General features: G+C 47.4%; 1 protein-coding gene across 5 annotated transcripts in view; it reads right to left on the bottom strand.

Moving 5' to 3' along the window:
* Positions 1-26,189, bottom strand: part of ARHGAP21 (Rho GTPase activating protein 21) — a 152,938-nt gene that overhangs the window by 75,357 nt on the left and 51,392 nt on the right. For all 5 annotated transcript variants that reach the window (XR_016219907.1, XR_007909763.3, XM_089312456.1 and 2 more), the window contains exons 3-4: positions 13,173-13,352; positions 10,182-10,206 (exon numbers count right to left, since the gene is read on the bottom strand). Coding sequence is in view for 3 of the 5 variants with exons in the window: in XM_089312456.1 (XP_089168582.1) it covers positions 10,182-10,206; positions 13,173-13,352 (205 nt within the window). In the remaining 2 variants the exon portion in view is untranslated. The remainder of the gene's footprint in view (positions 1-10,181; positions 10,207-13,172; positions 13,353-26,189) is intronic.

The raw sequence follows: 26,189 nt of genomic DNA, 5'->3' as shown, positions 1-26,189 counted from the left end.
TATTATAATTTCTAGGATAATTCCTGGTGTAATGGCGACATATTACCGATAGTACAAAAGAGGAATTATTTTCTTAATCTAAAAAGAGAAATGAAATAAAATCTGAACTAACACATCTCAAAATAATACTGGAGATTAGACAATAACTACACCAAATGTAAATAGATAAAAAATTCTAAATCTACCTATGGCAAACTAGCTAATATCTGAATCAACTGTTCCAGCCACAAAACACCACCAGGCTAAAACACACTGGTGCAAAACCATCACACAGCTAACAAGGAATCGATGCCGGACAGGGACAGATCCCAGGGGCAGTCCCAGAGGTGAGCCCCCTGCTGTCCTCTCTACCCTGAAGCATGTTCTGTTGGTAATGGCTGAGACTGGGCAGCCACAAGGAGCTTCCATCAGTATCAAAGACTGGGGGCAGAGCCAGTGTGGTGCAGTGGGTTAAGCTGCCACCTGCCACACCAGCATCCCAAATAGGCCCCGGTTCTAGTCCCAGCTGCTCCACTTCAGATCCAGCTCCCTGCTAACGCACCTGGGAAAGCAGTGGAAGAAGGCCCAAGCCCTTGTGCCCCTGCACCCATCTGAGAGACTGAGGGGAAGCTCCTGGTTCCTGGCTTCAGCCTGGCCCAGCCGGGTCAGTACCGAATGTGGGGAGTGAACCAGCAGATGGAAGATGGATCAATCTCTCTCTTGCTAGCTTGCTCCGCCCGCCCCCACACCCTTAATTCTGCCTTTCAAATAATTAAATCTTAAAAAAAAAAAGACTGGGAAGACAAATATGGGTATTCAGGATTCAGGGCAAGCCAAAGAGGAGAGCCCTGGAAACACTGTATGTGTGGAGTCGGGGTCCCCAAAGGGGCCTGTGAGTTGGGGTGAAAAGGGAAAGCCCAGCCAAGCCAAGCATGGAGGGCGCAGCACAGAGGTCCTTCCTGCAAACCTGCAGCGGGCAGCACAGTAACCAACAGCACCAGCTGCACGTGCTGCCCCCAGCACCAGCACGAGGTGAAACACAACCTACGTAGCAGAGGAAAACACGCGCACATCACACCTGCTAGACTCTGAGGACGCACAAAGAACACCCACAGCTCAGCAGAGAAAGACAGTCCAGGGAAACGGACCTGCACGGACATTTTTCCAGATAAGATGTACACACACACAAGTGCATGAAAATACGCTCAGAACCACAGCCATGAAGGAAGTGCAAACCAGAGCCTGAGTGAGCTACTACTCCACATGCACTAGTTAGCTATGACACTAACAGGGAGGGACACACGTTGGTGAGGAAGTGGAGGCACAGGGATCCCCCCGCCCTGGTGAGGGGGACGCAGTTGGGAGTTACTCAGAACATTCAGCAACTCCACTGCTAGGTACTCCCCGAAAGAACCGAAGGCAGGGACTGAGCAAACGCGTGTGCAGGAATGTTCACGGCAGTGCTGTGCACAGGAGCCAAGTGGGGATCAGCCCACGTCTATCGGGGGCTCGCACAGACACTCGAGTATTATTCAGCTGTGAAACAGGAATGAAGCATGATGTACGCTACACACAGAAAATCCTCAAAAACATCTCCCTGAAGTGAAAGAAGCCACGTGGGAAAGGTTCCACATTGCGTTATTCCATTTATATGAAATACTCAGAATAGCCAAGTCAGCAGGGACAGAAAACAGACTGTGGCCACCAGGGACTGAGGGGAGGGGAGAGTGAGTGACTGCTCATCCGACACAGGGGTCCCTTTGGAGTGATGAGAATATTTCAGAACTAGATGGAGGGGGTAGGTATACAACATTTCATTCATGTTCTTTAATTATTTTTTTTTTTTTTTGACAGGCAGAGTTAGACAGTGAGAGAGACAGAGAGAAAGGTCTACCTTCCGTTGGTTCATCCCCTCAAGTGGCCGCCACGGCCGGCGCTGCGCCAATCCGAAGGCAGGAGCCAGGTGCTTCTCCTGGTCTCCCATGCCGGTGCAGGGCCCAAGCACTTGGGCCATCCTCTACTGCCCTCCCAGGCCACAGCAGAGAGCTGGCCTGGAAGAGGAGCAACCGGGACAGAACCGGTGCCCTGACCGGGACTAGAACCCGGGGTGCCGGCGCCGCAGGCAGAGGATTAGCCTAGTGAGCCACAGCGCCGGCCTTAACATTTCTTTATAGTGACAACATCCAAAGTCCTATCTTCCAGTTCTTATCAAATAGAGAAATATAGCATACTAGTTGCCTATATTCACTCTACTGTGCAGCAGAACCCACAACGTCTTACTATCTAGCTATAACCTAGTACCCATCTACCAGCCTTTCTCCATCCCTCCACCCCACTTCCCTACAGCCTTTGGCAACCATTGTATTTTTAACTTCTTTGGGTCTGGCACTGCAGCACAGCAGGTTAAACCCCCACCTGCGATGCCAGCATCCCGTACAGGCCCCGGTTCAAGTCCTGGCTGCTCCTCTTCCAGTCCAGCTCTCTGCTGTGGCCTGGGAAAGCAGTGGAAGATGGCTCAAGTGCTTGGGCACCTGCACCCACACGGGAGACCCAGATGGAGTTTCCAGCTCCTGGCTTCAGGATGTTATGGACATTTGGTGAGGGAACCAGCGGATCGAACTCTCTCTGTCTCTTTCTAACTCTGCTTTTCAAATAAATAAATCTACACCCCCACATCTGAATGTCTGGTTCCAGTCCTGGATACTCTGAGCTCCTGATTCAGCTTCCTACTAATGTGCAATGCCGCCTAGGAGGCAGCAGATGATGGTTCAAGTACTGACCCTGCCACCCATCTGGGGGACCCAGATTAGGTTCTGGGCTCCTGGCATCAGCCCGGCTCAGCCCTGGCTGTTTCAGGCATCTTGCTGGGGTGGGGGGAGGGAGCGTGTGAACTAGCAGATGGAAGATCTCTCTCCAACTGTCTCTTTGTCTTCCAAATAAAAATGAAAATAAATAAATAAGTAAATAACTAAATAACAGACCCTGAGGGGTTCAGAGGATGCTCCTCCCCGGAGACGTCAGAGAGGAGACGTGAGGAGCCGCCTGGGTACTGCTGCATTTCACCAGCCAGGCAGACACATCCCGCACCCCCACGAGGACCTGCCCACGGTACGTTTCTTCTTGCTACTGGTTCTCAGGTCCATATCCCAGCGCTGAATCATTCTAAGGAACAGATCTCCAACCTATCAGTGGAAATCAGTAGCCTGAAAGGCACGCAATTTTCTCCACTTGACATTTTCCTTCGGAACTGATGACCAAGTGATCTGTAAACATGGGTGCTGGCTGGCTGACAGGGCAGAACGCTGAGGCCAATTCTATTTCTCCCAGGAAGTCAGAGGTGTGCGGAGGGCAGCGCACAGAAAGAAGGTGCCACACGGAGGTCAGCACACCAGACTGCCACGGATCGTCAAACCAACCGCAAGCATCCTTTCACCACCTCCAAATACCCAACCGTGGGCTTGGAAAGCAGCGCTTGGCTTGGGTTCCCCTCCACAGTCGGTGCTCCCGGGGCCTGGACACCTGCAGCTCCTGACTGAGCTTCCCCAGGGTGGCCCCAGGCAGTTTCTGTTTCCAAGCAGGGAGCGCTTAGTTTGTAAACCACTGCAGAAACAATGCGTGTCTTTACAACTGAGAAAAGTAGTGCTCCCAGCTATCTTTTCTCCCAACTTGCTTCCCATGTACTTAAACGTAAATTGTAACCAAGTTATTTAGGGGCACTAAGTAACTAAACACGGTGGTGCAGTGGGCTAAGCCTCTGCCTGAAGGGCTGGCATCCCATATGGACACCGATTCTAGTCCCAGCTGCTCCTCTTCTGATCCAGCTCTCTGCTAGGGCATGGGAAAGCAGTGGAGGATGGCTCAAATCCTTGGGACCCTGTACCCATGTGGGAGGCCCAGAGGAAGCTCCTGGCTCCTGGCTTTGGACAGGTCCCAGCTCTGGCTGTTGCAGCCATTTGGGGTGTGAACCAGCAGGTGGAAGACCTTTCCCTCTGTCTTTCTCTCTCTGTGTAACCCTATTTCTCAAATAAATAAATAAAATCTTGGGGATGGGCGCTGTGGAGCAGTGAGTTAAATCCCCAGCCTGCAGCACCGGCATCCCATATGGGTACCAATTCAAGTCCCGGCTGCTCCACTTCCAATCTGGCTCTCTGCTATGACAATGGAAAGCAGTGGAGGATGGCCCAATCCTTGGGCCCAGCACTGCACGGGGGACCCAGAAAAAGCCCCTGGCTCCTGGCTTCAGATCAGCCCAGCTCCAGCCTTTGCAGCCATTTGGAGAGTGAACCAGCAGATGGAAGATCTCCTTCTCCCTACCCCCTCTGGCTCTACCTCTCTCTGTAACTCTGTATTTCAAATAAATAAAATAAATCTTAAAAAAATAAATTTTTTTTAAAAAGTTATTTAAATACCTTAACAAAATGATACACATATTTTAAAACAGTTGAAATGTCCCTACAACTAAATCAAGGTAGTTGTTGACCTTTAATTAGTCTTATTTTAAATGTTAATAAATACTTTCCCCAGAAATTTATATGTAAGGGACAACAGGATGTCAGCAAGATATCAATTATCCATAAAAAAATATTATCTCAAAAGTATGGCCTTTTTCATGTAAATATTACTAATTTTTTAAAAAAGATTTATTTATTTATTTGAAAGGCAGAGTTAGAGAGAAGGAGAAACAGAGAGAGAGAGAGAGAGAGAGAGAGAGAGAGAGAGAGGTCTTCCATCCATTGGTTCACTCCCCAAACCATCACAATGCCTGGGGCTAGGCTGGGTCAAAGCCAGGAGCTTCTTCCTAGTCTCCCACGTGGGTGCAGGGGCCCAAGGACTTGGGCCATCTTCTACTGCTTTCCCAGGCCATAGCAGGGAGCTGGATCAGAAGTGGAGCAGCCAGGACTCAAACCAGCACCCAAATGGATGCCAGTGCTGCAGGCAGTGGTTAAACCCACTGTGCAACAGTACCAGCCTGCTGTGTAAATACCGTTTTCATCGTAGTAAATAACCAATATGAAGAAAACATAATTTAAGAGGTCACATATACAGGATTTAAGAAAAAGAACAGAAAAGTTAGAGTGAGTGAAATAATCAGAAAATGAAGCTGAAAACAGATGATTCACCAAACTGAGAAAATAAAGAACACCAAACAAAGAAATCAAACCTTTTAACTTTTCACAGAATTCTGGCATTCGAACAGGCGCTCTTAGGAGTCTGACCAGAATTCTGCCAACTATGTTCCCTCCAATGCTTCTGGGATTTGATGCTAATCACAACACTGTAAATTGAGATTCTTGTATATTAAAACAAAAATTCTTTTAAAAACATTTCATAACCTCAATACACTTTAAAATACGTTTTAAAAGAGCATGAATACCTAAATACCATAAAACGAAATAAATTAATATCATATCTGTTGAATTAAAATAAATCACATGTGGCTTGTCTCTAAATAGGCTGCATTCCAAAACCTGACCTATCGAAAACTGTTTAGAGGTCAGAATACATTTTCCACACAGAATACGGTCTGATGGCCGACAGCACGACTCCTCCGCCCGACTGGGCCCCAGGACACCTAACGGCACCTCTGGCCTTGCTGCCACTGCCAACAGCCCAATCCTGCTCCTGCATCTCTGACAACAGACACTGTCTACACTGCGGCATGTGCCTGTCCCCCGGGGAGCAGGGCTCTGCAGCCAGCAAGTGCTAGCCACTCTACGGACACATCTGTGTGCAAATACAGTGTACACACTGAGGAGTCCCTCGGGGTTCTGTGTGTGTGCACACCTGTGTACAGTATACACACTGAGGAGTCCCTCAGGGTTCTGTCATCTGTGTGCACGTGCTGTGTACAGGATTCACACTGAGGAATCCCTCGGGGTTCTGTCTGTGTGCACGCGCTGTGTACAGTATACACACTGAGGAGTCCCTCAGGGTTCTGTCGTCTGTGTGCATGTGCTGTGTACAGGATACACACTGAGGAGTCCCTCGGGGTTCTGTGTGTGTGCACACCTGTGTACAGTATACACACTGAGGAATCCCTCGGGGTTCTGTCTGTGTGCACGTGCTGTGTACAGGATACACACTGAGGAATCCCTCGGGGTTCTGTCTGTGTGCACACCTGTGTACAGTGTACACACTGAGGAATCCCTCAGGGTTCTGTAGTCTGTGTGCACACCTGTGTACAGGATACACACTGAGGAATCCCTCGGGGTTCTGTCTGTGTGCACGTGCTGTGTACAGGATACACACTGAGGAATCCCTCGGGGTTCTGTCTGTGTGCACGTGCTGTGTACAGGATTCACACTGAGGAATCCCTCGGGGTTCTGTCTGTGTGCACACCTGTGTACAGTATACACACTGAGGAATCCCTCGGGGTTCTGTCTGTGTGCACGTGCTGTGTACAGTGTACACACTCAGGAATCCCTCAGGGTTCTGTCTGTGTGCACGTGCTGTGTACAGGATACACACTGAGGAATCCCTTAGGGTTCTGTCTGTGTGCACACCTGTGTACAGTATACACACTGAGGAATCCCCCGGGGTTCTGTCTGTGTGCACACCTGTGTACAGTATACACACTGAGGAATCCCTCGGGGTTCTGTCTGTGTGCACGTGCTGTGTACAGTGTACACACTCAGGAATCCCTCAGGGTTCTGTCTGTGTGCACGTGCTGTGTACAGGATACACACTGAGGAATCCCTTAGGGTTCTGTCTGTGTGCACACCTGTGTACAGTATACACACTGAGGAATCCCCCGGGGTTCTGTCTGTGTACACACCTGTGTACAGTATACACACTGAGGAATCCCCCGGGGTTCTGTCTGTGTACACACCTGTGTACAGTATACACACTGAGGAATCCCCCGGGGTTCTGTCTGTGTGCACACCTGTGTACAGTATACACACTGAGGAATCCCCCGGGGTTCTGTCTGTGTACACACCTGTGTACAGTATACACACTGAGGAATCCCTCGGGGTTCTGTCTGTGTGCACACCTGTGTACAGTATACACACTGAGGAATCCCCCGGGGTTCTGTCTGTGTACACACCTGTGTACAGTATACACACTGAGGAATCCCCCGGGGTTCTGTCTGTGTACACACCTGTGTACAGTATACACACTGAGGAATCCCTCGGGGTTCTGTCTGTGTGCACGTGCTGTGTACAGTGTACACACTGAGGAATCCCTCGGGGTTCTGTCTGTGTGCACACCTGTGTACAGTATACACACTGAGGAATCCCCCGGGGTTCTGTCTGTGTACACACCTGTGTACAGTATACACACTGAGGAATCCCTCGGGGTTCTGTCTGTGTGCACACCTGTGTACAGTATACACACTGAGGAATCCCTCGGGGTTCTGTCTGTGTGCACGTGCTGTGTACAGTGTACACACTGAGGAATCCCTCGGGGTTCTGTCTGTGTGCACACCTGTGTACAGTATACACACTGAGGAATCCCCCGGGGTTCTGTCTGTGTACACACCTGTGTACAGGATACACACTGAGGAATCCCTCGGGGTTCTGTCTGTGTGCACGCACTGTGTACAGTATACACACTCAGGAATCCCTCAGGGTTCTGTCTGTGTGCACGTGCTGTGTACAGTATACACACTGAGGAATCCCCCGGGGTTCTGTAGTCTGTGTGCACGTGCTGTGTACAGTGTACACACTCAGGAATCCCTCGGGGTTCTGTCTGTGTGCACGTGCTGTGTACAGTATACACACTGAGGAATCCCTCGGGGTTCTGTCTGTGTGCACGTGCTGTGTATACTCTCCACACTGAGGAACTCCCCATGCCTCTGCTCTATGACTCTGCTATCTGCGACAAGGCCAGCAGAAGAGACCTGTGCCACACACGATACAAACAGGCTCCTGCTCTCCGGCACAGAACACAAATCTTTAACCACTCATATTCTCAGCTCTTCTTGGGCCACTTGATAGCTCAAGAATAGGTGTGCAACCCGTCTTTTTAATGGTTAGGACCTACAGCACGAGTACATGTGCACTACATCTCACAAAGGTCAATTTAAACTTTTTTTTACCATAAACTTTTCACCTTGTTTTCTATCTGATAATAGATGTATTTCCGCATGTAGACACAAACCCTTTTTTGACTGAGACTGGGCATAAATTACTAAATAAAATAGGAAAAATTACTCTTCCCCAGCTCATCACACCCCCCTGGCCCACTTAATCCTCTTCAAGTGTCCTTGTGCTAGACCTCGATCTTCCAGTTTCCATCACAAATGTGTGAAGCTACTCAAAGCACACACTAAACCATTCTCTTCGCTGAGCTGGGTCATATACGTAAAGACCTGCACACGGTTTACAACTATGCCCTCCCCTGTTTATTAAAAGGCCGTTTCCCCCGGGACAGCCCCGGAATTCTGGATGCTGGCTGCCCAGCAGGGGGGAGGACCTGCACCCCCTCCTCGTGCTGCTGCTGGTTCTACAAGTTTTCCCTTCCCCCATTACAGCTTGTTCCTCACCCATGTCACAGGTTTCCTCCTAGCCCTGCACCACGACAGAGACAGACGGTGATGCAGGAGGGGCCCATCTCACGCAAGTGACATCTACCCAGGGTCCCGCCTGGCCCGACACCCTCAGAAGAGTTGTCACAGTGCTGAAAATCACCACTTCCCTCTCATTTACTCTGCAACACAACCTTTCCCAAGCCTCAGATCAGACTGGCAAGATAATCTCACACAGATCCACCAACAGGTGAGTGGAAACACAATACTTTGAGTTCCCTTACATACGCCAGTGTGAGCTGCAAACTCCTAGGCCAGATGGAAGAGAGGCACATATGTATCACTCCGCTGACGGGAGACAAGGCTCATGTACAGTGCCAGAGGGCAGGCTGCTGGTCTGGGCCAGCAGCAGAGGGCAGAGCGGCACAAGCAAACTTCATTGAGGCATGGAGAGGTTGCTTCTGACAGCAGATATCTGACATCTGGGACAGTCATTGCAACGACTGTAAACTTTCCTAAACTCAGCACACCGTGCACTTAAAGTAGGTGCAAATGTGGTATTCCTGCTAGAAATGCTTAACTTTGGAGAAATGGTGAGAAAACACAAGATAAATCCAAATTGAAGTGTATTCTACAAAATAACTGACCAATTCTTGTCAAAAATGCCAAAATCAGGGCGGCCATTGAGCACAGTGATTAAGGTGGCTGCGTCCCCTACCACAGTGCCTGGGTTTGGCGCCCAGCTCCGGCTCCCGACTCCAGCTTCCTGCTAGTGGAGACCCAGAAGGCAGCAGTGATGCCTCGAGCACTGGTTCTTGCCACCCATGTGGGTATGAGATTGAGTTCCTGGCTTCTGGCTTCACTGCCAGCATGTGGGAAGCGAACCAGCAGATGGGGACGCTCTCTCGCTCTCTCTTCAAATAAATAAAAATTAAAAAGACAAATGCCAAGGTCATAAAACACAAGGAAAGACTATGGAATCGCCAGTGGAGGAGACAAGACAAATGAATGCAAAGTGGGGCTCAGGAATAGGAAGGAGACAGTAGGAGGAGAACTGACAGAACTCAGACGCAGGTTCTAGTTGAGATGGTAACAGTTGCCCCTGCCAATCTCTCAGCTTCGCTAACTCTATCATGGCTATTTAAATCTTAATGTTAGGTGAAGTTGAACAAAGGATATATGGAAAGTCCTTGTACCATCTTTGCAACTGTTTGAATATGAAATTACCTGGAAAGAAGTTTTTAGTGGGTGTATTTTCTTGTGTATAAATTTTAACTCCTTAAAGGTGATTTAAAATTAAAACAAAAATAAATCAGTTATTAAGAAACTACACTCTCCCTAGCCTGAGTCTCCATTTAAGCTCATTTGGTAATATTTATATCAAGAGTAAGATTAACTACCAGAAGAATTCCAATTCTTCACTTTTCAATATTTGAATCAATACATCTAGTGGACAAACACACTATTCCTCACCTAACAGGATCTAGAAAGGTTACCAATTAAAAGCATCAGAATTACTCTCTTTGCGATCACAGTGATAATAACAGAATCCTTGTGCATTCAAATCACAATAGTTAATAACAGAATTCAAAACATTGAAATCTGCAGTAAAAAATATTTTCTATGTGTCTCACATCTCTTACACACAAGAATTGTAATTTGAACTGCAAAAACTCAAGAAACAGACATGGGCAAGAAAAACATTCAGAGAAAAATCAAAACGCTTAAAGCATACCTCCTCTGTTTCCGTTTTCTTCATCCTACAAGATAAAAATATATATATATGAATACACACTTATATACTCTGTTCAGTTCAGATGACAGCAAGGCTCAATGTAATTCAAGACGACCTCCCCCAAATGTGCACTTAACAATCTCACTGCCAACACCTTATGCCAGGGCGGGGGAGAGATGAGAGGGCCCTGCTAGGTAGGACAGGTTAGGGAAGGACCTCAGGAGGTCAGCTTCAGCACGCAGCGTGGGAGATGCTGACAGTGGAACAGTCAGGAAGGCAGTGGACACACTGGAACGTGGGAGGGAGGGTTAGGCACTTTTTACTGCATTTAAAGATGCCTTGAGGCCCAGAAACACATATACAAATTGGTTCCAAACTGCTACATACATCAGTTCTTAATACTCAATGTTGAGGTTTGCCTATTTAGTATTTTTTGTTGCTACCAGGCTATCCAGTGTCTATCTCTAGCCGGGATATTAGAAGAGCAACCTGAAAAAGTAGTATAAGAAGACCCCATTCAAGCAGGACAGAGCCGCTCCCACATGGAAGCCCCGGGTACTGCAGGGGGGAAGCACTGAAGGGTGATCACTCCTTACATAACTTCTGACCTTTGTTTTGGCTGTCTGAGTGTTGTTTCCTCCTTCCTCTGGTTGTAAGCCCTGCTCCGGGACTAACAAGCCTGCCAGCTAAGTGATACAATGGAGACATTGTTGCATTCGTTGCTCAGCTTCTAAGAGCCACACAATATCGACATTAAGGAAATTCGTTATGAAGTGAATTGATGCAATTTCATAGCTTAAATGGAAGTGATTTCAGTGTGTATTTCCCAGGTAAACTTTGTAGCACAAACCACCTACATCACACAGTAGCACTGCACTGACAGAACTCACTGGGCGGTTGCCACGGGTTCACCTCAGTTCCTGTGCTGTGTCTGACAAGGACTATTTACCAGCTGGTCATCACTCAGGAAGAAGGTCCCACCCCTGTCTGCTGGGTCACCTGTTACAGGTCACGGAGCTAAGGCAGGCAGAGACGGGTCGCAAATCAAGGTGCTTGTGACTCCAATGACTGTGATGTTAACAACTACACCATACAATTAAATTTCTAAAAATATTTTCCAATAGTAGTTTTTAATGTGTTTAATAATCTTTTAAAAATTAGACTACCTGTTTATTCACCCAAGCTTTCATTCAAAACAGAACAAAAACAAGAGGGAAAACATACTTAACCCTGATATGTAGTCACCAAGTATTTTCAGATGTGACCTAATACCTGAATCATACTATTTTAGACCTTGTAAGATCAAGCAGACTTCCAGGGAATCCAGCCTGCAGCTTTGGAGACATTTTGGGAAATCCAAGCTTGTAAATTTTAACTCCAAAGGTAGCAGCTATTCATAACCCTTAAAAACTATACAGTACTTCAAAAAGATTATCCTATAAGACATTTTACTAGGAAGATATATTTAACAAAACAGACACCTGGAGGCCACAGGAACCACAGTGGCTTGGCCGTGAGTTCAGTCTTCTGAATGTTGTCATTTCTACTGCACTGTGGGGTAAGTCAGGTGCCTGCCGTCTGCACTGGCCAAGTTCAAATCCCAGGTCCACTGCGTGCCCATTACACGACTGAGATCTGCTTTCACAGTCTGCTCTATGGGCCAGTAAGACCACTTGCCCCATAGATTGGAGCAGACGAAGGGAGATATGGTCACAAGGAACAGACAGGACACGGAGCCAGTGCCTGCTGTGTCACTGAGGCCATCGCGGCCCCCCATACCCCTGCGCTTCCCTGCGGGGGACACTGGTGTGACCACAACTCCCCCCCATACCCCTGCGCTTCCCTGCGGGGGACACTGGTGTGACCACAACTCCCCCCCATACCCCTGCGCTTCCCTGCGGGGGACACCGGTGTGACCACAACTCCCCCCCCATACCCCTGCGCTTCCCTGCAGGGGACACCGGTGTGACCACAACTCCCCCCATACCCCTGCGCTTCCCTGCGGGGGACACCGGTGTGACCACAACTCCCCCCCATACCCCTGCGCTTCCCTGCGGGGGACACTGGTGTGACCACAACTCCCCCCCCATACCCCTGCGCTTCCCTGCAGGGGACACCGGTGTGACCACAACTCCCCCCATACCCCTGCGCTTCCCTGCGGGGGACACCGGTGTGACCACAACTCCCCCCCCATACCCCTGCGCTTCCCTGCGGGGGACACTGGTGTGACCACAACTCCCCCCCATACCCCTGCGCTTCCCTGCGGGGGACACTGGTGTGACCACAACTCCCCCCCATACCCCTGCGCTTCCCTGCGGGGGACACTGGTGTGACCACGACTCCCCCCCATACCCCTGCACTTCCCTGCGGGGGACACCGGTGTGACCATGACTCCCCCCATACCCCTGCGCTTCCCTTACCCCTGCGTTTCCCTTACCCCTGCGCTTCCCTGTGGGGGACACTGGTGTGACCACGCTGAGGGAAGCCGCCAGTGCCTGCTGTGTCACTGTGGCCATCACTCCCCCCCATGCCCCTGTGCCTCCCTGCGGGGGACACCGGTGTGACCACGCTGAGGGAAGCCACACCATAAGCTCCAACACAGCACCACACCACCTATCTGAAAGCGGAGTAGTGTTCCAGTCCTACTCCCCTTGAACCACTGTCAGAGAATCTCAATGAATCGCGTCCTCTGATACTCCGCCCGGACACTCGCGGCCTCCCTAGATCACAGAACACCAGTCACATTAGACAGAGCAGAGCAGGCTCTGGGTCTGGGAAACAGCAGTGGAGTTCAGGACCAGCGTGCTCTCCCAGACGAGTCAAGCGCTTGCTCTAGCAGGGAGAACGGTACCTGAAGGAACGAGCACACAGGAAGTATGCCAACGTAACATCTGACTCTTCACACCAGAGGAAGCAAGGAGGGGAGGCCGAGAGGAAGGCCACACAGCAGCCAGGGGTCAGGCGCTCCTCCTCGGGCTCCTCCCTTCTCACCTTGTACGAAAGCTGAACTGCAGACTCCGGGGGATACACAATGAAATGCCTTAACGTGAAGCCGAAGCCTTGAGGCGTTCTCTTCAGCGTGACGGTTTTGGGCCCCGGCCAGGAGAAAGCTTCGTCTTCGGACGGTGATACAGTTTCACTTTGTTCTTTCCCATCTTTATTTTTTGATACCTGAAGTGAAAAAGATGTTTAAAAGTTAACTGTCCTGAACACAATATACTTCCACACTTAGAAAAAATTCTGTGTCAAAATGTAATACCTGAGTAGGGACAGGAACTTAAGAGAGAAAATGGACTATATTCTGATGTATCCATTATATGTCTTACAATCAATCATGTAAGGGCTGGCGCTGTGGTGGAATGGGTAAAGCCACTGTCTGCAGTGCCGGCATCGCATATGGGCGCCAGTTCAAGTCCTGGCTGCTCCATGTCCGATCTGGCTCTCTGCTAAGGCCTGGGAAAGCAGTAGAAGACGGCTCAAGTCCTTGGGGCCCTGCACCCGCGTGGGAGACTCAGAAGAAGCTCCTGGCTCCTGGCTCCTGGCTTTGGACTGGCACAGCTCTGGTCATTGTGGCCATCTGGGGAGTGAACCAGCAGATGGAAGACCTCTCTCTCTCTCTGCCTCTCTCTGTGATAACTCTGACTTTCAAATAAATACATAAATCTTTAAAAAATAATAATCAATCATGTAGTCATCATAAACTGAAGGTTTTTTTTTCTGGAAAACAATGATGCTATGAATCAAGAAAGAACACTTAGAAATTAGAAATGTAATGTCTAAAATTAAAATTGCCATAGAAGGAATGAAGGATAACTCCAGGGAAATCTCACAGAGCCCTAAAGAGTAAGAAACACAAACTATGAAGAGACACAAAACTCCCTCTAAGGAAGCAGCCCAACCATTCATCACGTAGTCCAAAACAAACCGAGGATATTGGGAAATAACAGAGAAGGCCTCCAGGTGCTGAGCACAGAGCCAGCGTCCTCCTGGGTGCCCTGGCCGTGCAGTTCTTCCATCTGTCTTTCACACTCAGCCTTCACCTGGGCCCCCTTTAACAAACTCAGATCAGAGATCCAAGCAGAGCACCACCTACTGCTCCTGGGTTCACAGCTTCTCCTCCCCCAACCCTGATAAAACCCTGCAGTCCAGGCTTGGCTCCCAGCAGCCCCTGTCCTCACTTCCCTCTCCAGCCTGCTTAGGTCGCTCCTTTGCTCTCTCAATCCCTCAGTCACCTGCCCAAATCTAACCCTCCAGACATCAGCATCGCCTGCTCTGGGTCTGTGGCTATGCAGGTGACAAGGGTGGAAACAGCAGTGTTGCAGGTCCAGGACAAAGGCATTTCTCTCTGCTCACCCTAGAGCACTCTTCCCTCCCCTCTCCTGTAACCTCACTTGCAGCAGATAAGCCTGCTTCCCACCACACAGAGAAAACAGAAGAGATACATACGGTGGGCAGGACCGCCTCCTGTCTTGTCTCCTGCCTCCACCCCAACCTGGTACTGCAGCCCACACGCTCCTACTCTTCCCAGAGGGGGTTCTAGCAATCCTCTGTTCGGGGTCATTCCCCTCGGCATGCACACATTTTGATTTTTTTTTTTTTTTTGACAGGCAGAGTGGACAGTGAGAGAGAGAGAGAGACAGAGAGAAAGGTCTTCCTTTTGCCATTGGTTCACCCTCTAATGGCCGCCTCGGCCGGCGCACCGCGCTGATCCAATGGCAGGAGCCAGGTGCTTCTCCTGGTCTCCCATGGGGTGCAGGGCCCAAGGACTTGGGCCATCCTCCACTGCACTCCCTGGCCACAGCAGAGAGCTGGCCTGGAAGAGGGGCAACCGGGACAGAATCCGGAGCCCTGACCAGGACTAGAACCCGGTGTGCGGGTGCCACAGGCGGAGGATTAGCCTAGTGAGCCACGGTGCCGGCCATCTTTCATCTTAATTACAAAATCCTCTCTCGGCCACACAGCGCTCTCCAGCCACAGCTTTGTTTCACCTGCCTCTCTGTAGAGCACAACTCCCTCAAACCCGCCTGCACTTGCTGTCTCCAGCTCTCCGCTTCCCACTTCTCTGGAATCCTCTTAAATGATGCTTCCACCTCCGTCACGCCCTGAAACTGCTCGTCACAGTCAACCCGTGGCTTCCACTTCGTTCAGCTGGGCGGTCAGGCCTCATTTCTCATCTATGTAACCTGTCAGGTACATCCTTCTCTTTGGAAAAGTCTCCATTTGACATCCCACGTGAAGTTCCCTCCTGGGCTGCTTCTGCACAGGCTTCCTCCCATGTCTTCACGGGTTAAATTTCTGAACCTGGAAGTACCCAGGGCTCAGTCCATGGACTTCTCCAGCTGTACTCTGACTACTGGTGATCTTGTTCAGCCTCATGCACTAAATACCATCTATATGACGATGACTCCCAGACATTTATCTCTAGTCCATATATCTCCCCAAACTTCATACGTCTGCATTGCAAAGAATTTTTTCAAATTACAACCCTAAGTTCAAGCCAGCATTTTTAAAATGTCACTTGTATCAAATGGCAAGTATTTGGATACTATATTTTTTATTTCCCACTGGTGACCTGCTTCATATAAAAGTTGGCATAACAGCCACATAGTAACACTGCCCACCCAAACTTGAAGTAGGGGTAGCCATGAGAATGAGAATGAAAGTAACACGCAGTATACAAAAATCAACAGTGTTTCTACACAGTAGCAACAAGCAATTGCAAATTGAAAAATCACTTAAAATGACAGTTAAATATGAGATATTTAGGGATAAACCCGACAAATGATTTGTAGGACCTGTAACGAAACTCTAAACCACTGAGAGATAACAAAGAATACCTAAACAGATGGAAAGATACATGGTGCTTGTGGTTCTGAAAATCCTAAATCGTCATGATGGTAAGTCTCCCCAAATTGATCCACGATTCAATGCAATCCTCATCAAGTTCCCAGGAGATTTTTTTGTGAGATGTTGCCACACTATATCTAAGATTCACTTGAAAATGCAAAGAACCTAAAATAGCCACAGCTTTGGAAAAAAAAAAAATGAAGTACAGCAATCCAGACAGTACAGTGTTGGTATCAAGATGGACAGATAGAGTCAATGAAAAGAAGAGTCCAGCTATAGACCCACAACAACATGATGTTGCCCTTCTACTCACAGAGAAATGTATGCATATGTCAACGCTGTGCAGTATTATACAAACACTTGTGAACACAAACAGTTCTGGAACAACTGGCTATTCATGTGCGAGAAAAGAACTTGGATTCATAGCTCCCATCACAAACAAGCACTAACTCAAATGACCACAGACTTAACGTAAAACCTGAAACTATAACCTTCTGGAGGAAAACACAGGAGAAAATGTTTACAAATTTAGGTTAGGCTACGATTTCTTAGATAGGACACCAAAGAGGATGAGTTATTTAAAAAAAAAAAGACAAACAGAACTTCTTCAAAATTAAGAACCTCTGCTTTTTGAAAGACATGTAAGAGAATGAAAAAAGATACTTGGAATGAAAAATTTTTACAAATCACATCTGATAAAGATCTCATGTCAACATTTAGTAATTGTAAAAAGATGGGCAGAAGATCTGGGTACCTTACCAACAGCTTCTTTTGCAAATAAGCAGATGCCAACAGGAAAGTGTAAATTAAAGACATAACGCAAAGCCAACACACTCCTACTAGCAGCATGACATTACGCAGGCTCATCCATCACACCAAGTGGTGCCCAGGATGTAAAGCAACTGGAGCTCTTGGACACCACTGGTGATGTTGTACAATGTTACACACACCGGACCACAGCCTGGCACTGTCACAACAAGTTAAATACACACCTCCCATAAGATGGGGGTGGGCATTCGACTCTCAGGTGAATACCCAAGAGAAATGGAAACATATCTCAATATAGAGACTTGTGCATCAATGGTCATAGCCACTTTATTTGTTATAGCTATAGATTGAAATGTTTCATCAATAGATGAATAAATACACTGGGATCTATCCAAACAATAACAGGCTGCTATTTAGCAATGAAATGAAAGGGACTGTTGATATATGCAACAATATGCTAACTGTGCTCAGGTAAAGAACCCAAGGGGGGAAAAGTGCATACTGGATGACTCCTTTTACATAAATCCCTAAAACTCCAAAACTAACCTAAGCTCTGCTGACTAAAAGCAGTCAGTGGGTGCCTTGGGTGGCTGGAGGGAGGACAGGATCACCAAGGGGCATACAGGAATCTGGGGCAGCATGAATGCCCTTGCCCGTGGCCGTGAGGACGTCTCCAAGCTGTGTTCACGCACAACAGCATACAGACTGCACAGCTTGACTGCGTTCTCTGGCGTGTGTGTCAAACATACCTCTGGAAACTACTTCAACAAAAGGTGGGGCGGGAGAATGACGACCCTGAGACTCAGGAAAGTGGCTGTCCTGGGGAGACAGCAGAGTGCAAGTGAGGAAGGGGCTGAAACCTGGAGTTTCTCCGGTAGCACTGGTAACGAAATGAAGATCTGTGAAGGGCTCCTAATGGTTCGCTTTCTTATGCTATATAATGTCTGTATATATTACATACGTTCTGTTGTATGTGCCTACGGCAAACCTAAAAAGTAAGGTGATTCTATAATTTCACATTGTAAAAAAGTAACTTCTTAATCATTGCTTTGTCATCCTTCCATACAGGATCAGATCTGATTCACCTTGTTTTATCTGACTCAGCATTTTAATATTCGGTTTAACACTGTGGTTAAGAACACAGGGTTTGGCAGCAGCTGAATCAGCCGCTAATCCCCCTCTGCCATTTGGGAGTGGCTGAATCATGGATCTTACCTAGCCTCCCCATGCCTCAGCTTCCTCACCAATAAAATAAGCACAGAGCAGTCTCTCCGGCAACCAACGGGTACTGAGTGAGAAACACACGTAAGGAATCGAGGTTGTGACATCAACTGCCAGACTAAACACCAGCCAACGCTCTTCATCTTTCCTAACAGCTCTTTAAGTCACAGTGTGTCACAATTATGTTAACACACCTGTGTGTAACATGCAACTGGAAACATGCATAAAAGGAGGCAAGAGAGCTCTGGGAAGAACTCAGTTAGCAATCAACAGTGTTAGAAGCATTCAGATCTCAGATCATCAGCTAAATTTTTCCTCCCTATTTTTTAAGTTTTTTTTTTTTTTCCCAGAGAACAAACACTGAATTCGTCTCAGGGGGATTCTATTTGAAATGAATTAACTGCAAATCGATGGTAACTTAACTCTCCTTTCTTGGATTTTGAGATTGGGGAGAATGAGGCATAAAACCGTTAAATGGAAATTATTGGAGACCACCGTTTTGGACTAAGCTCCTTCAGAACTGGGACCTAACAGAACAAGACTACTAAAGTGCCATTTCATCAAACTGAAACCAAGCTGCTATCTCACCTTCTGAGAAATCAGAGGAGATAACAGCCAAATTTCCCAAGCAGCCCAGTTTCAATGGCATGATAATAAAGTACCCCCCCATCCTTACAAAAGAAAGTAACCTGGGGTTAATCAGTCAGTGTGCTATTGTTCCGTCTCCCAGTCCTCATCCCACAAACCTTCTAACTTTGAAACAACCAATCCACTCTTTGTCCTTAGACTCTGCTTTCTTGAGACCTTCTGTCTATCCAACCCACCTCCAGCTCAGCTCCTGGGAACACTTAGTATACTTTATGGAATGAGGTCCTGCCCAATTCTAGACTTGAAAATAAAGCCAATTAAGATGCTTAAATTTGCTGTAACATTGCCTTTTCATAATACCAAACAACACGGGAGACTGCAGCTGAGTCCCAAGTGACTGTAAAAATGATCATACGCTTGATTAGGTAAAGTTTGTAGGATTAAGGTTATTCTAGGCTTCATTATCCAAATACTTTCGTTAAGCCTTAAGTAATGACTTGGCTTCTCCTTTTGTGATCCAAGCAGCTCATGCTCACTCACTCCCACTCTGTCCCTTCATTTCTTCAGTAAATATTTACTGAGCACGGACTTAGTATACACACCACCGAGTGACTACAAGAATGAATAAAATATGCAACAAAAAGTCAGTCGGTTTTTAGTTTTTATTTTATTTATTTGAAAGACAGACAGATCTTCCATCCACTGGTTCACTCCCCAAATGCCTACAATAGCCAGGGCCAGGTCAGGCTGAAGCCGGGAGACGGGAACTAAATCCAGGACTCCCAGGTGGGTGGCAGGCATCCCAGTGCCTGAGCCATCACCTGCTGCCTCCTAGAGTGTGCGTGCGTTAGCAGGAAGCTGGGACTGCAATTCAAGGTGGAGGAGCTGGAACTCTAATACAGAATGCAGGTGTCTCACGTGTTATCTTAACCGCTGCACCAATTACCAGCCTCTGGCACACTGCTTTAATAAAGCTTCCTATTTTGAGATAATTATGCAGTTGTAAGAAATTATACAGGGGCCGGCGTTGTGGAGCAGCAGGTTAAAGCCTTGGCACGCAGCACCGGCATCCCATATGCCTGCCAGTTCGAGCCCTGGCTGCTCTACTTCCGATCCAGCTCCCTGCTGATGCACCTGGGAAGGCAGCAGAGAACAGCCTGGGTCCTTGGACCTCTGCACCCAGGTGGGAGACCTGGAAGAAGCTCCTGGCTTCAGACCGGCTCAGCTCCGGCCATTGTGGCCATTTGGAGAGTGAGTCAGTGGATGGAAGACCTCTCTGTCTAACTCTTTGAAATAAATAAATCTTTTTAAAAGATGCAGTAACATCTTGGAAAACTCTAGTGCAATTTCACAACAACCAAGGTATAGACAGAATCATATTCAGATTCCCACATTTCTACTGGTACGTGTATGTTTCCATGTGAGACAGGAAGGGAGAGAATGAGTTTGGTTCTAAGCCGTGTTAATCACACATGCAGGTTTGTGTGACCACCCCAGACAAGAAGAACCCCATCACAAGGACGTCTCCTACTGCCTTTTTTTTTTTTTTTTTTTTTTTTTTTTTTTTTGACAGGCAGAGTGGACAGTGAGAGAGAGAGAGACAGAGAGAAAGGTCTTCCGTTGCCGTTGGTTCACCCTCCAATGGCCGCCACGGCCAGCGCGCTGCAGCCGGGGCACCGCGTTGATCCGATAGCAGGAGCCAGGTGCTTCTCCTGGTCTCCCATGGGGTGCAGGGCCCAAGCACTTGGGCCATCCTCCACTGCACTCCCGGGCCACAGCAGAGAGCTGGCCTGGAAGAGGGGCAACCGGGACAGTATCCGGTGCCCCGACCAGGACTAGAACCCGGTGTGCCGGCGCCGCAAGGCGGAGGATTAGCCTAGTGAGCCGCAGCAGTGGCCTCCTACTGCCTTTCATAGCCACATCCACTCTTCCCTCCATCCCTCCCCCTGTCCCTAACGCCCCCTCCCCAACACTAACCTCTTACATTTCCATCATTTTGTCGTTTCAAGAATGTCCTCTAAATGGAATCATACAGTCGGTAACCGTTTGAGATTGGCTTTCTGCACTCAGTGCAACTCTGGCGATTCACCAGGCGACTGCCTGTGCCAACAGTTCACTCCTTTTTATTGCTGCGTAGTCAGTAACGCATGATATGGATGTACAACGTTTTGTTTAACCATTAACTCTCAAGGGACTTCTGAGCTGTTTCCAGCTTTCTGTGAGATCATGGCTTCCATGTCTCTGGGATAAATGTCCAAGAACGCAACTGCTAGGTCCAATGAAGTCTTAGCACTGTCGGACAGCGGTGACAGGACCCCTCGGACCCCAAACCACAGGACCCGACTCCTGGCAGTTCTGGCGGCTGGGAGAGGCCAAGCGCAAGGCACTGGTGGACTCTGTGGACGGCGCCTGTGTGCTGTGTCATCACGTGGTGAGAGGGCAAGGGAGCTTGCTTTCGTGATAGAACAAACCCCAATTCTAGGGCTCCAGCCTCCTGGTCTGATCACCTCCAGGTCCCTGCCTCCTACACCGGCCAGTCAGGAACTTCGTTTTAGCATAAGAATTTGGGAGAGGGGACACAAATGTTCAGAGCACCATGTAAACGTTTAGGTTTACAAAAAACTGCGGACTTGTTTGCCACGCCCAGCCGCACCCATGTGCTCTGGTCTCTCCACACCCTGGACCACTTGGTACAGTACAGTTGTTAGGTATGTAGCGCTACCTCCTTCTGACCTTAATTTGCATTTCCCTACTGGCTAATGATGAGGAACATCTTTCTCCAAGGAGCTTAGCTGCCACCTCATTACCTAATTTAAAAGCACAAAAGAATCTTTAAGATGTAATCTAAGTAAGTGAGCCCTTTATGCCACACACAAGGAAACCCAGGTGCAGACTTGTCAAGTGACTTATTCAAGACTGCAACAAGCTAGAATCAGGGCCGGCATTAAAATCATGGTTTCCTGAATCCAAGGCTACAATATTTCCTCTGTCACATTATTTTCTGCAGAGACTCTTCCCTCCAATAGTTCTATGATCTACTGTCTTTAAATTTCCATCTGTGAGGCAACAATTTTAACACATTAAATAAAAACTACACAGGTTGGACCAGCGTTGTGGTGCAGTGGGTTAAGCCACCACTTGCAATGCCTGCATCCTGTATCGGAGTCGAGTGCCAGTTCAAGTCTCAGCGGCTCAGAGGCCAATCCAGCTCCCTGCTAATGCACCTGGGGAAGTAGAAGATGGCCTAAGTACGTGGGCTGCTGCCACCCACCTGGGAGACTCAGATGGAATTCTGGGCTCCTGGCTTCAGCCTGGACCAACCCCAGCTGTTGCAGCCATTTGGGGATTGAACCAGAATCTGGATATAAGACTCTCTCTTTCCGCCTGCCTCTCCCTTTCTCTGTTACTCAGTCTGTCAAAATAAATGTATCTTAAATAAAACTATTCAGGTATTAACTTTTTTTCAAGTGTACTACTATGACTTGGCCTCACAGTTTCCAAATACTTTCAAATTTTATTTTAAATCATAGAAGTAACTCTCTTGGATAATGTTTCATACTTCAAGTTTCTGAATTAAGTTAACTGTATTGGTTCATTGATCTCTTCACGCAAATGGAGAGGATCAGATGAAGAATAAGCAATTTTTTTTCTTAAAGATGTATTTATTTATTTCTTTATTTATTTGAGGGGCTGGCACTGTGGCATGGAAGGTTAAGCCCCTGCCTGCAGTGCTGGCATCCTATATATGAGTGCCAGTTGGAGTTCTGGCTGCTCGGCTTCTGATCCAGCTCCCTGTTAATGCACCTGGAAAAGCAGCAGAAGATGGATCAAGCCCTTGGGCCCCTGCACCCACGTGGGAGACCCAGAAGAAGCTCCAAGCTCCTGGCTTTGGCCTGGACCATCCCCAGCCGTCGTGACCATTTGGGGAGAGAAGCAGTAGAGGGAAGTCCTCTTTCCCGCTTGTTCTCTCTCCCTTCTTCTAACTTTCAAATAAATAAATAAATCTGTTTTTTAAAAGATTAATTAATTTATTTATTTGAAAGGCAGATTTACAGAGAGAGGGAGGGACAGAGAAGAGAAAGGGAGAGAGAAGTGGGGGCAGAGAAAGAGGGAGAGACAGAGACAGAGAGATCTTCCATCTGCTGGTTCCCCAAATGGCCACAATAGCCAGGGCTGGCCCAGGCCAAAGTCAGGAGCCAGGAGCTCCACCAAGGTCTCCCATGTGGGTGGCAGGGTCCTGGATACTTGGGCCATCTTCCATTGCCTTCCCAGGCACATTAACAGGGAGCTGGTTGGGAACCGGAGCAGTCAGGACTGCTGATATGGGATGCCCGCACTGCAAGCAGGGCCTTATATAACCTGCTGCAATACAACACCAGTCCCAGCAATTTCTATTTTTCTCTCTGCAAACTCATTAAGATCTCACTAGGACATGGCTCAGTAGTCTCAATTAATCCACCCATCCACCCACAACATCCCAGCCTCAGGAGAAGGTAGGATTACATTTTTATGGGTCTAAGAGAAAAAAAGAGATACACATATACCTTCTTCACTCCTTCAATATAGCCAAGGGGCCTTTGACCTGCTGGATTTTATAACAAGGGCAAACCTTAGGAGGACAGGATGAAGGACCCCACAGTCACACATTTCCCCGCTAAAGAAGACAGATAACTAATGTGTATCCCTCCATACGGGGTCTTATTTTCCCATCACGAACAACACGGCATCAGAGAGCAAAGCCAAGAAATGCCTGGGACAATAGCAGTTAAATTCCTGTGAATTCCGCACTGTCATTTGATTCCCTTAAAAGACTTCATAACGAGGTCATTTGACTGAATAATCACTCAAGGTTAAAAGAAGTCAAAATAAAGGATAAAAGCTCTATAAAAACTAGATATAACCACTAGACAAATACAACTAAAAAGGACAGAAAGTATAAGGGGAAAACACTAATCTAAAACAATAAAGGAAAGGAAAACTTCACATAAGGGAATGCGAAGTGGTCTGACAGAACTTTGCAGGACAATGGAAATGTGCTCACAGACTGTGATGAATTTCCACTGTACAGATTTGCTACAACACGGAAACACATATTTTCAACAGGTGAATTTTACAACCTGCAAATTACACTTCAATAAAGATGTTGACATTTATTTCCGTTGCATTCGAAAGGCAGAGAGACAGCAAGAGACAGAGACAGAGATCTTCCATCTACTGGTTCACTACCAAAATGTCTGCGATAGCCAGGGCTGGACCAGGCCCAAGCCTAGAGCCTAGAACTCCCTTTGGGTCTTCCATGTGGGTGACAGGAACCCAAGTACTTGAGCCATCAGCTACTGCCTCCTAGGGTGGATATTAGCAGAGAATTGGATAGGAAGTGGAGGAGCCTGGACTCAAACCCAGGAAACCTGATATGGGATTTGGGCATCCCAAGCAGCAAGCAACTTAATGGCTGTGAGTCAAATACCTGCCTTTATAAATTTTTTTAAAATTCACATAGGTAAAAAGTACAAAGTCTAAATGTTTGCCAGAGGTGAGATAGGGCTGTCCCCAAAGTAAACAAGATAGTTACAAAAGAATGCCTGTACATACGACAAATGGACTCTGTATCTTAAACCAGCTTTTGTAATTCCTTGTACTTGAAATAGAACGAGGTTAGCTGCACTCCAAAGTCCGTCCGTGGTGAAGCACAGCAGGCATGTGTGTGGTGTTCACCTTCCAAGACTCAGCCTGAATCCCATCACATTTCCAAGATGGAGAGTCTTCCCTCAGCCAGCCCTTGGGAGCGTTTTGCTATGTTTCAGTCGTGCCAGCAGTCACATTAGTGACACCAGCTGTTTACACTAAGCCTTCCTCCTCATTTCAGGGCCAGACTTCGGCAAGGTGACAGCAAAAGGCTCGAAAACCAAAAACTTTCTGGGCATTGCCATGACACTACGAGTGGAAAATCCTACACCAGGCTTTATGTGATGGGTCGCAGTCAAAATACACACAATTATTCAAAACATTGTACAACATTGCTTTTGGGCTATGTATAAAAGTGTATATAAAACATAAACGATTTTCATCTTTAGACTGGGATCCCACTCCTCTATCTGTCAGCTTTTCATTAGTACAACCGAAAGAAATAATAAGGAAGAGAAGCTACTTCTGAGGGAGGGGAGTTTATCTTGGTTCATGGTTTGGAGGCCCGGAGCCCCAGCGGTCTGGCATCTGATGAGGAGAGCAGATGCAGCGTGCAGATGGAGGGCCCACGGCAAGCTAGTGGGCAGAGAGAGGACCCGGCCCACCTCGGGCTTCCACAGCCAGCCCTCTCAGGAGGAGTACCTTCCAGGGCACGCCCCCCGTGACCAAGGAACCCTAGACCCACCCCCTCAACACTGTACTGGAGCAAGTCTCCTCCCATTGCCAACAGTGCCACTCTGGTGCCAAGTCTTTACCACACGGGCCTTCTAGACATGGAAACTAACACCCAAACCATAACACATCCCCAAGATATCTCATTATGTGTCAGCATATGCAAATAGTCCAAAATCTGGAAAAATCCCAAATCCAAAACATTTCAGATAAGGCACTCAACCTGTAGTAATACATTTCTTGTTTGTACAAATGATTAACTGTCAATTAAAAATAAATTTAAAACATACTTTTTAATGCTTAAAACTGTCCCTTGCCCATACTGAGCACTAGTTAACTCCTTAAAAAAGGAGGCGGGGGCAGGGGGGGGAGAATTAATGGTACATAAAGGTTTATTTCAAAAACAGATTACAATGTCACTTTTCTCAAGAAAACGGTGTATGAAATATAGTTTTTTTTTTTTGCCCAAAGAGAAAAACAAAATCTTGCCAGATTTTTGAATACATTACGAATCTGATGAAGAAACGGGCTCACGGCGGTTGTGCCGGACGCAGAACGCACCTGACTGCGCTGGCCTTCTCCTTCCACGCTGAGCCAAGCATGAAGACGCTTCTTATTCTGCTCTCTCCAGAGCCCCACACGTAACAGAGAATTTCTCTTCTCTACGAGGCATTTCTCTTTAAAACTTTCCAACATAGGTGAACATAGGATGTTTCTACTTAAAGGAGTTTTTGTTCCTTTACATCCCAAAAGACTTGTTAAAACACTTGAATAAACGGTTATGTGCTGATTGTGCCTGGCAACTCTTGATGCACAGTTTGGGTATGGAATCGCTCCAGTCTAGGTCGACAACGGGAACTGCTCTGACGTTGAGTATCTAGATACATTTAGACACGTGTTTCCAACATTCTGTTCTTTCAATAGATATTTAATATACAGGAAATAAAAGATGACGACAAAAGAAACTATAATATTCTCATGACTTAAAGTTGATAAATATGGATGACTTTATTCAATAACATTTCAAATAAAACACTGCAAGTAATTTCTTGCCTAATTGACAGCTGACACGGGTCCCTTTGGCCACTGCTCTTGCATGATTTCCCTTGTGGATTACTTCAAACCAATGATGCTTTCACTGTATGATTTCCTTCCCTATTCTGCACTCCGTTTTTTAATGTAATTTTTTTTTACCTAGACAGCAATTTTTTTTCTCTATTTTTGGAT

This window comes from Oryctolagus cuniculus, chromosome 13 (genome assembly GCF_051225735.1).
Source record: "Oryctolagus cuniculus isolate XC-2025 breed Fujian yellow rabbit chromosome 13, ASM5122573v1, whole genome shotgun sequence".
NCBI classification, from domain to species: Eukaryota; Metazoa; Chordata; class Mammalia; order Lagomorpha; family Leporidae; genus Oryctolagus; species Oryctolagus cuniculus.
The sequence above is the reverse complement of the archived record's forward strand: the minus strand, read 5'-3'. Positions and strand labels throughout refer to the sequence as shown.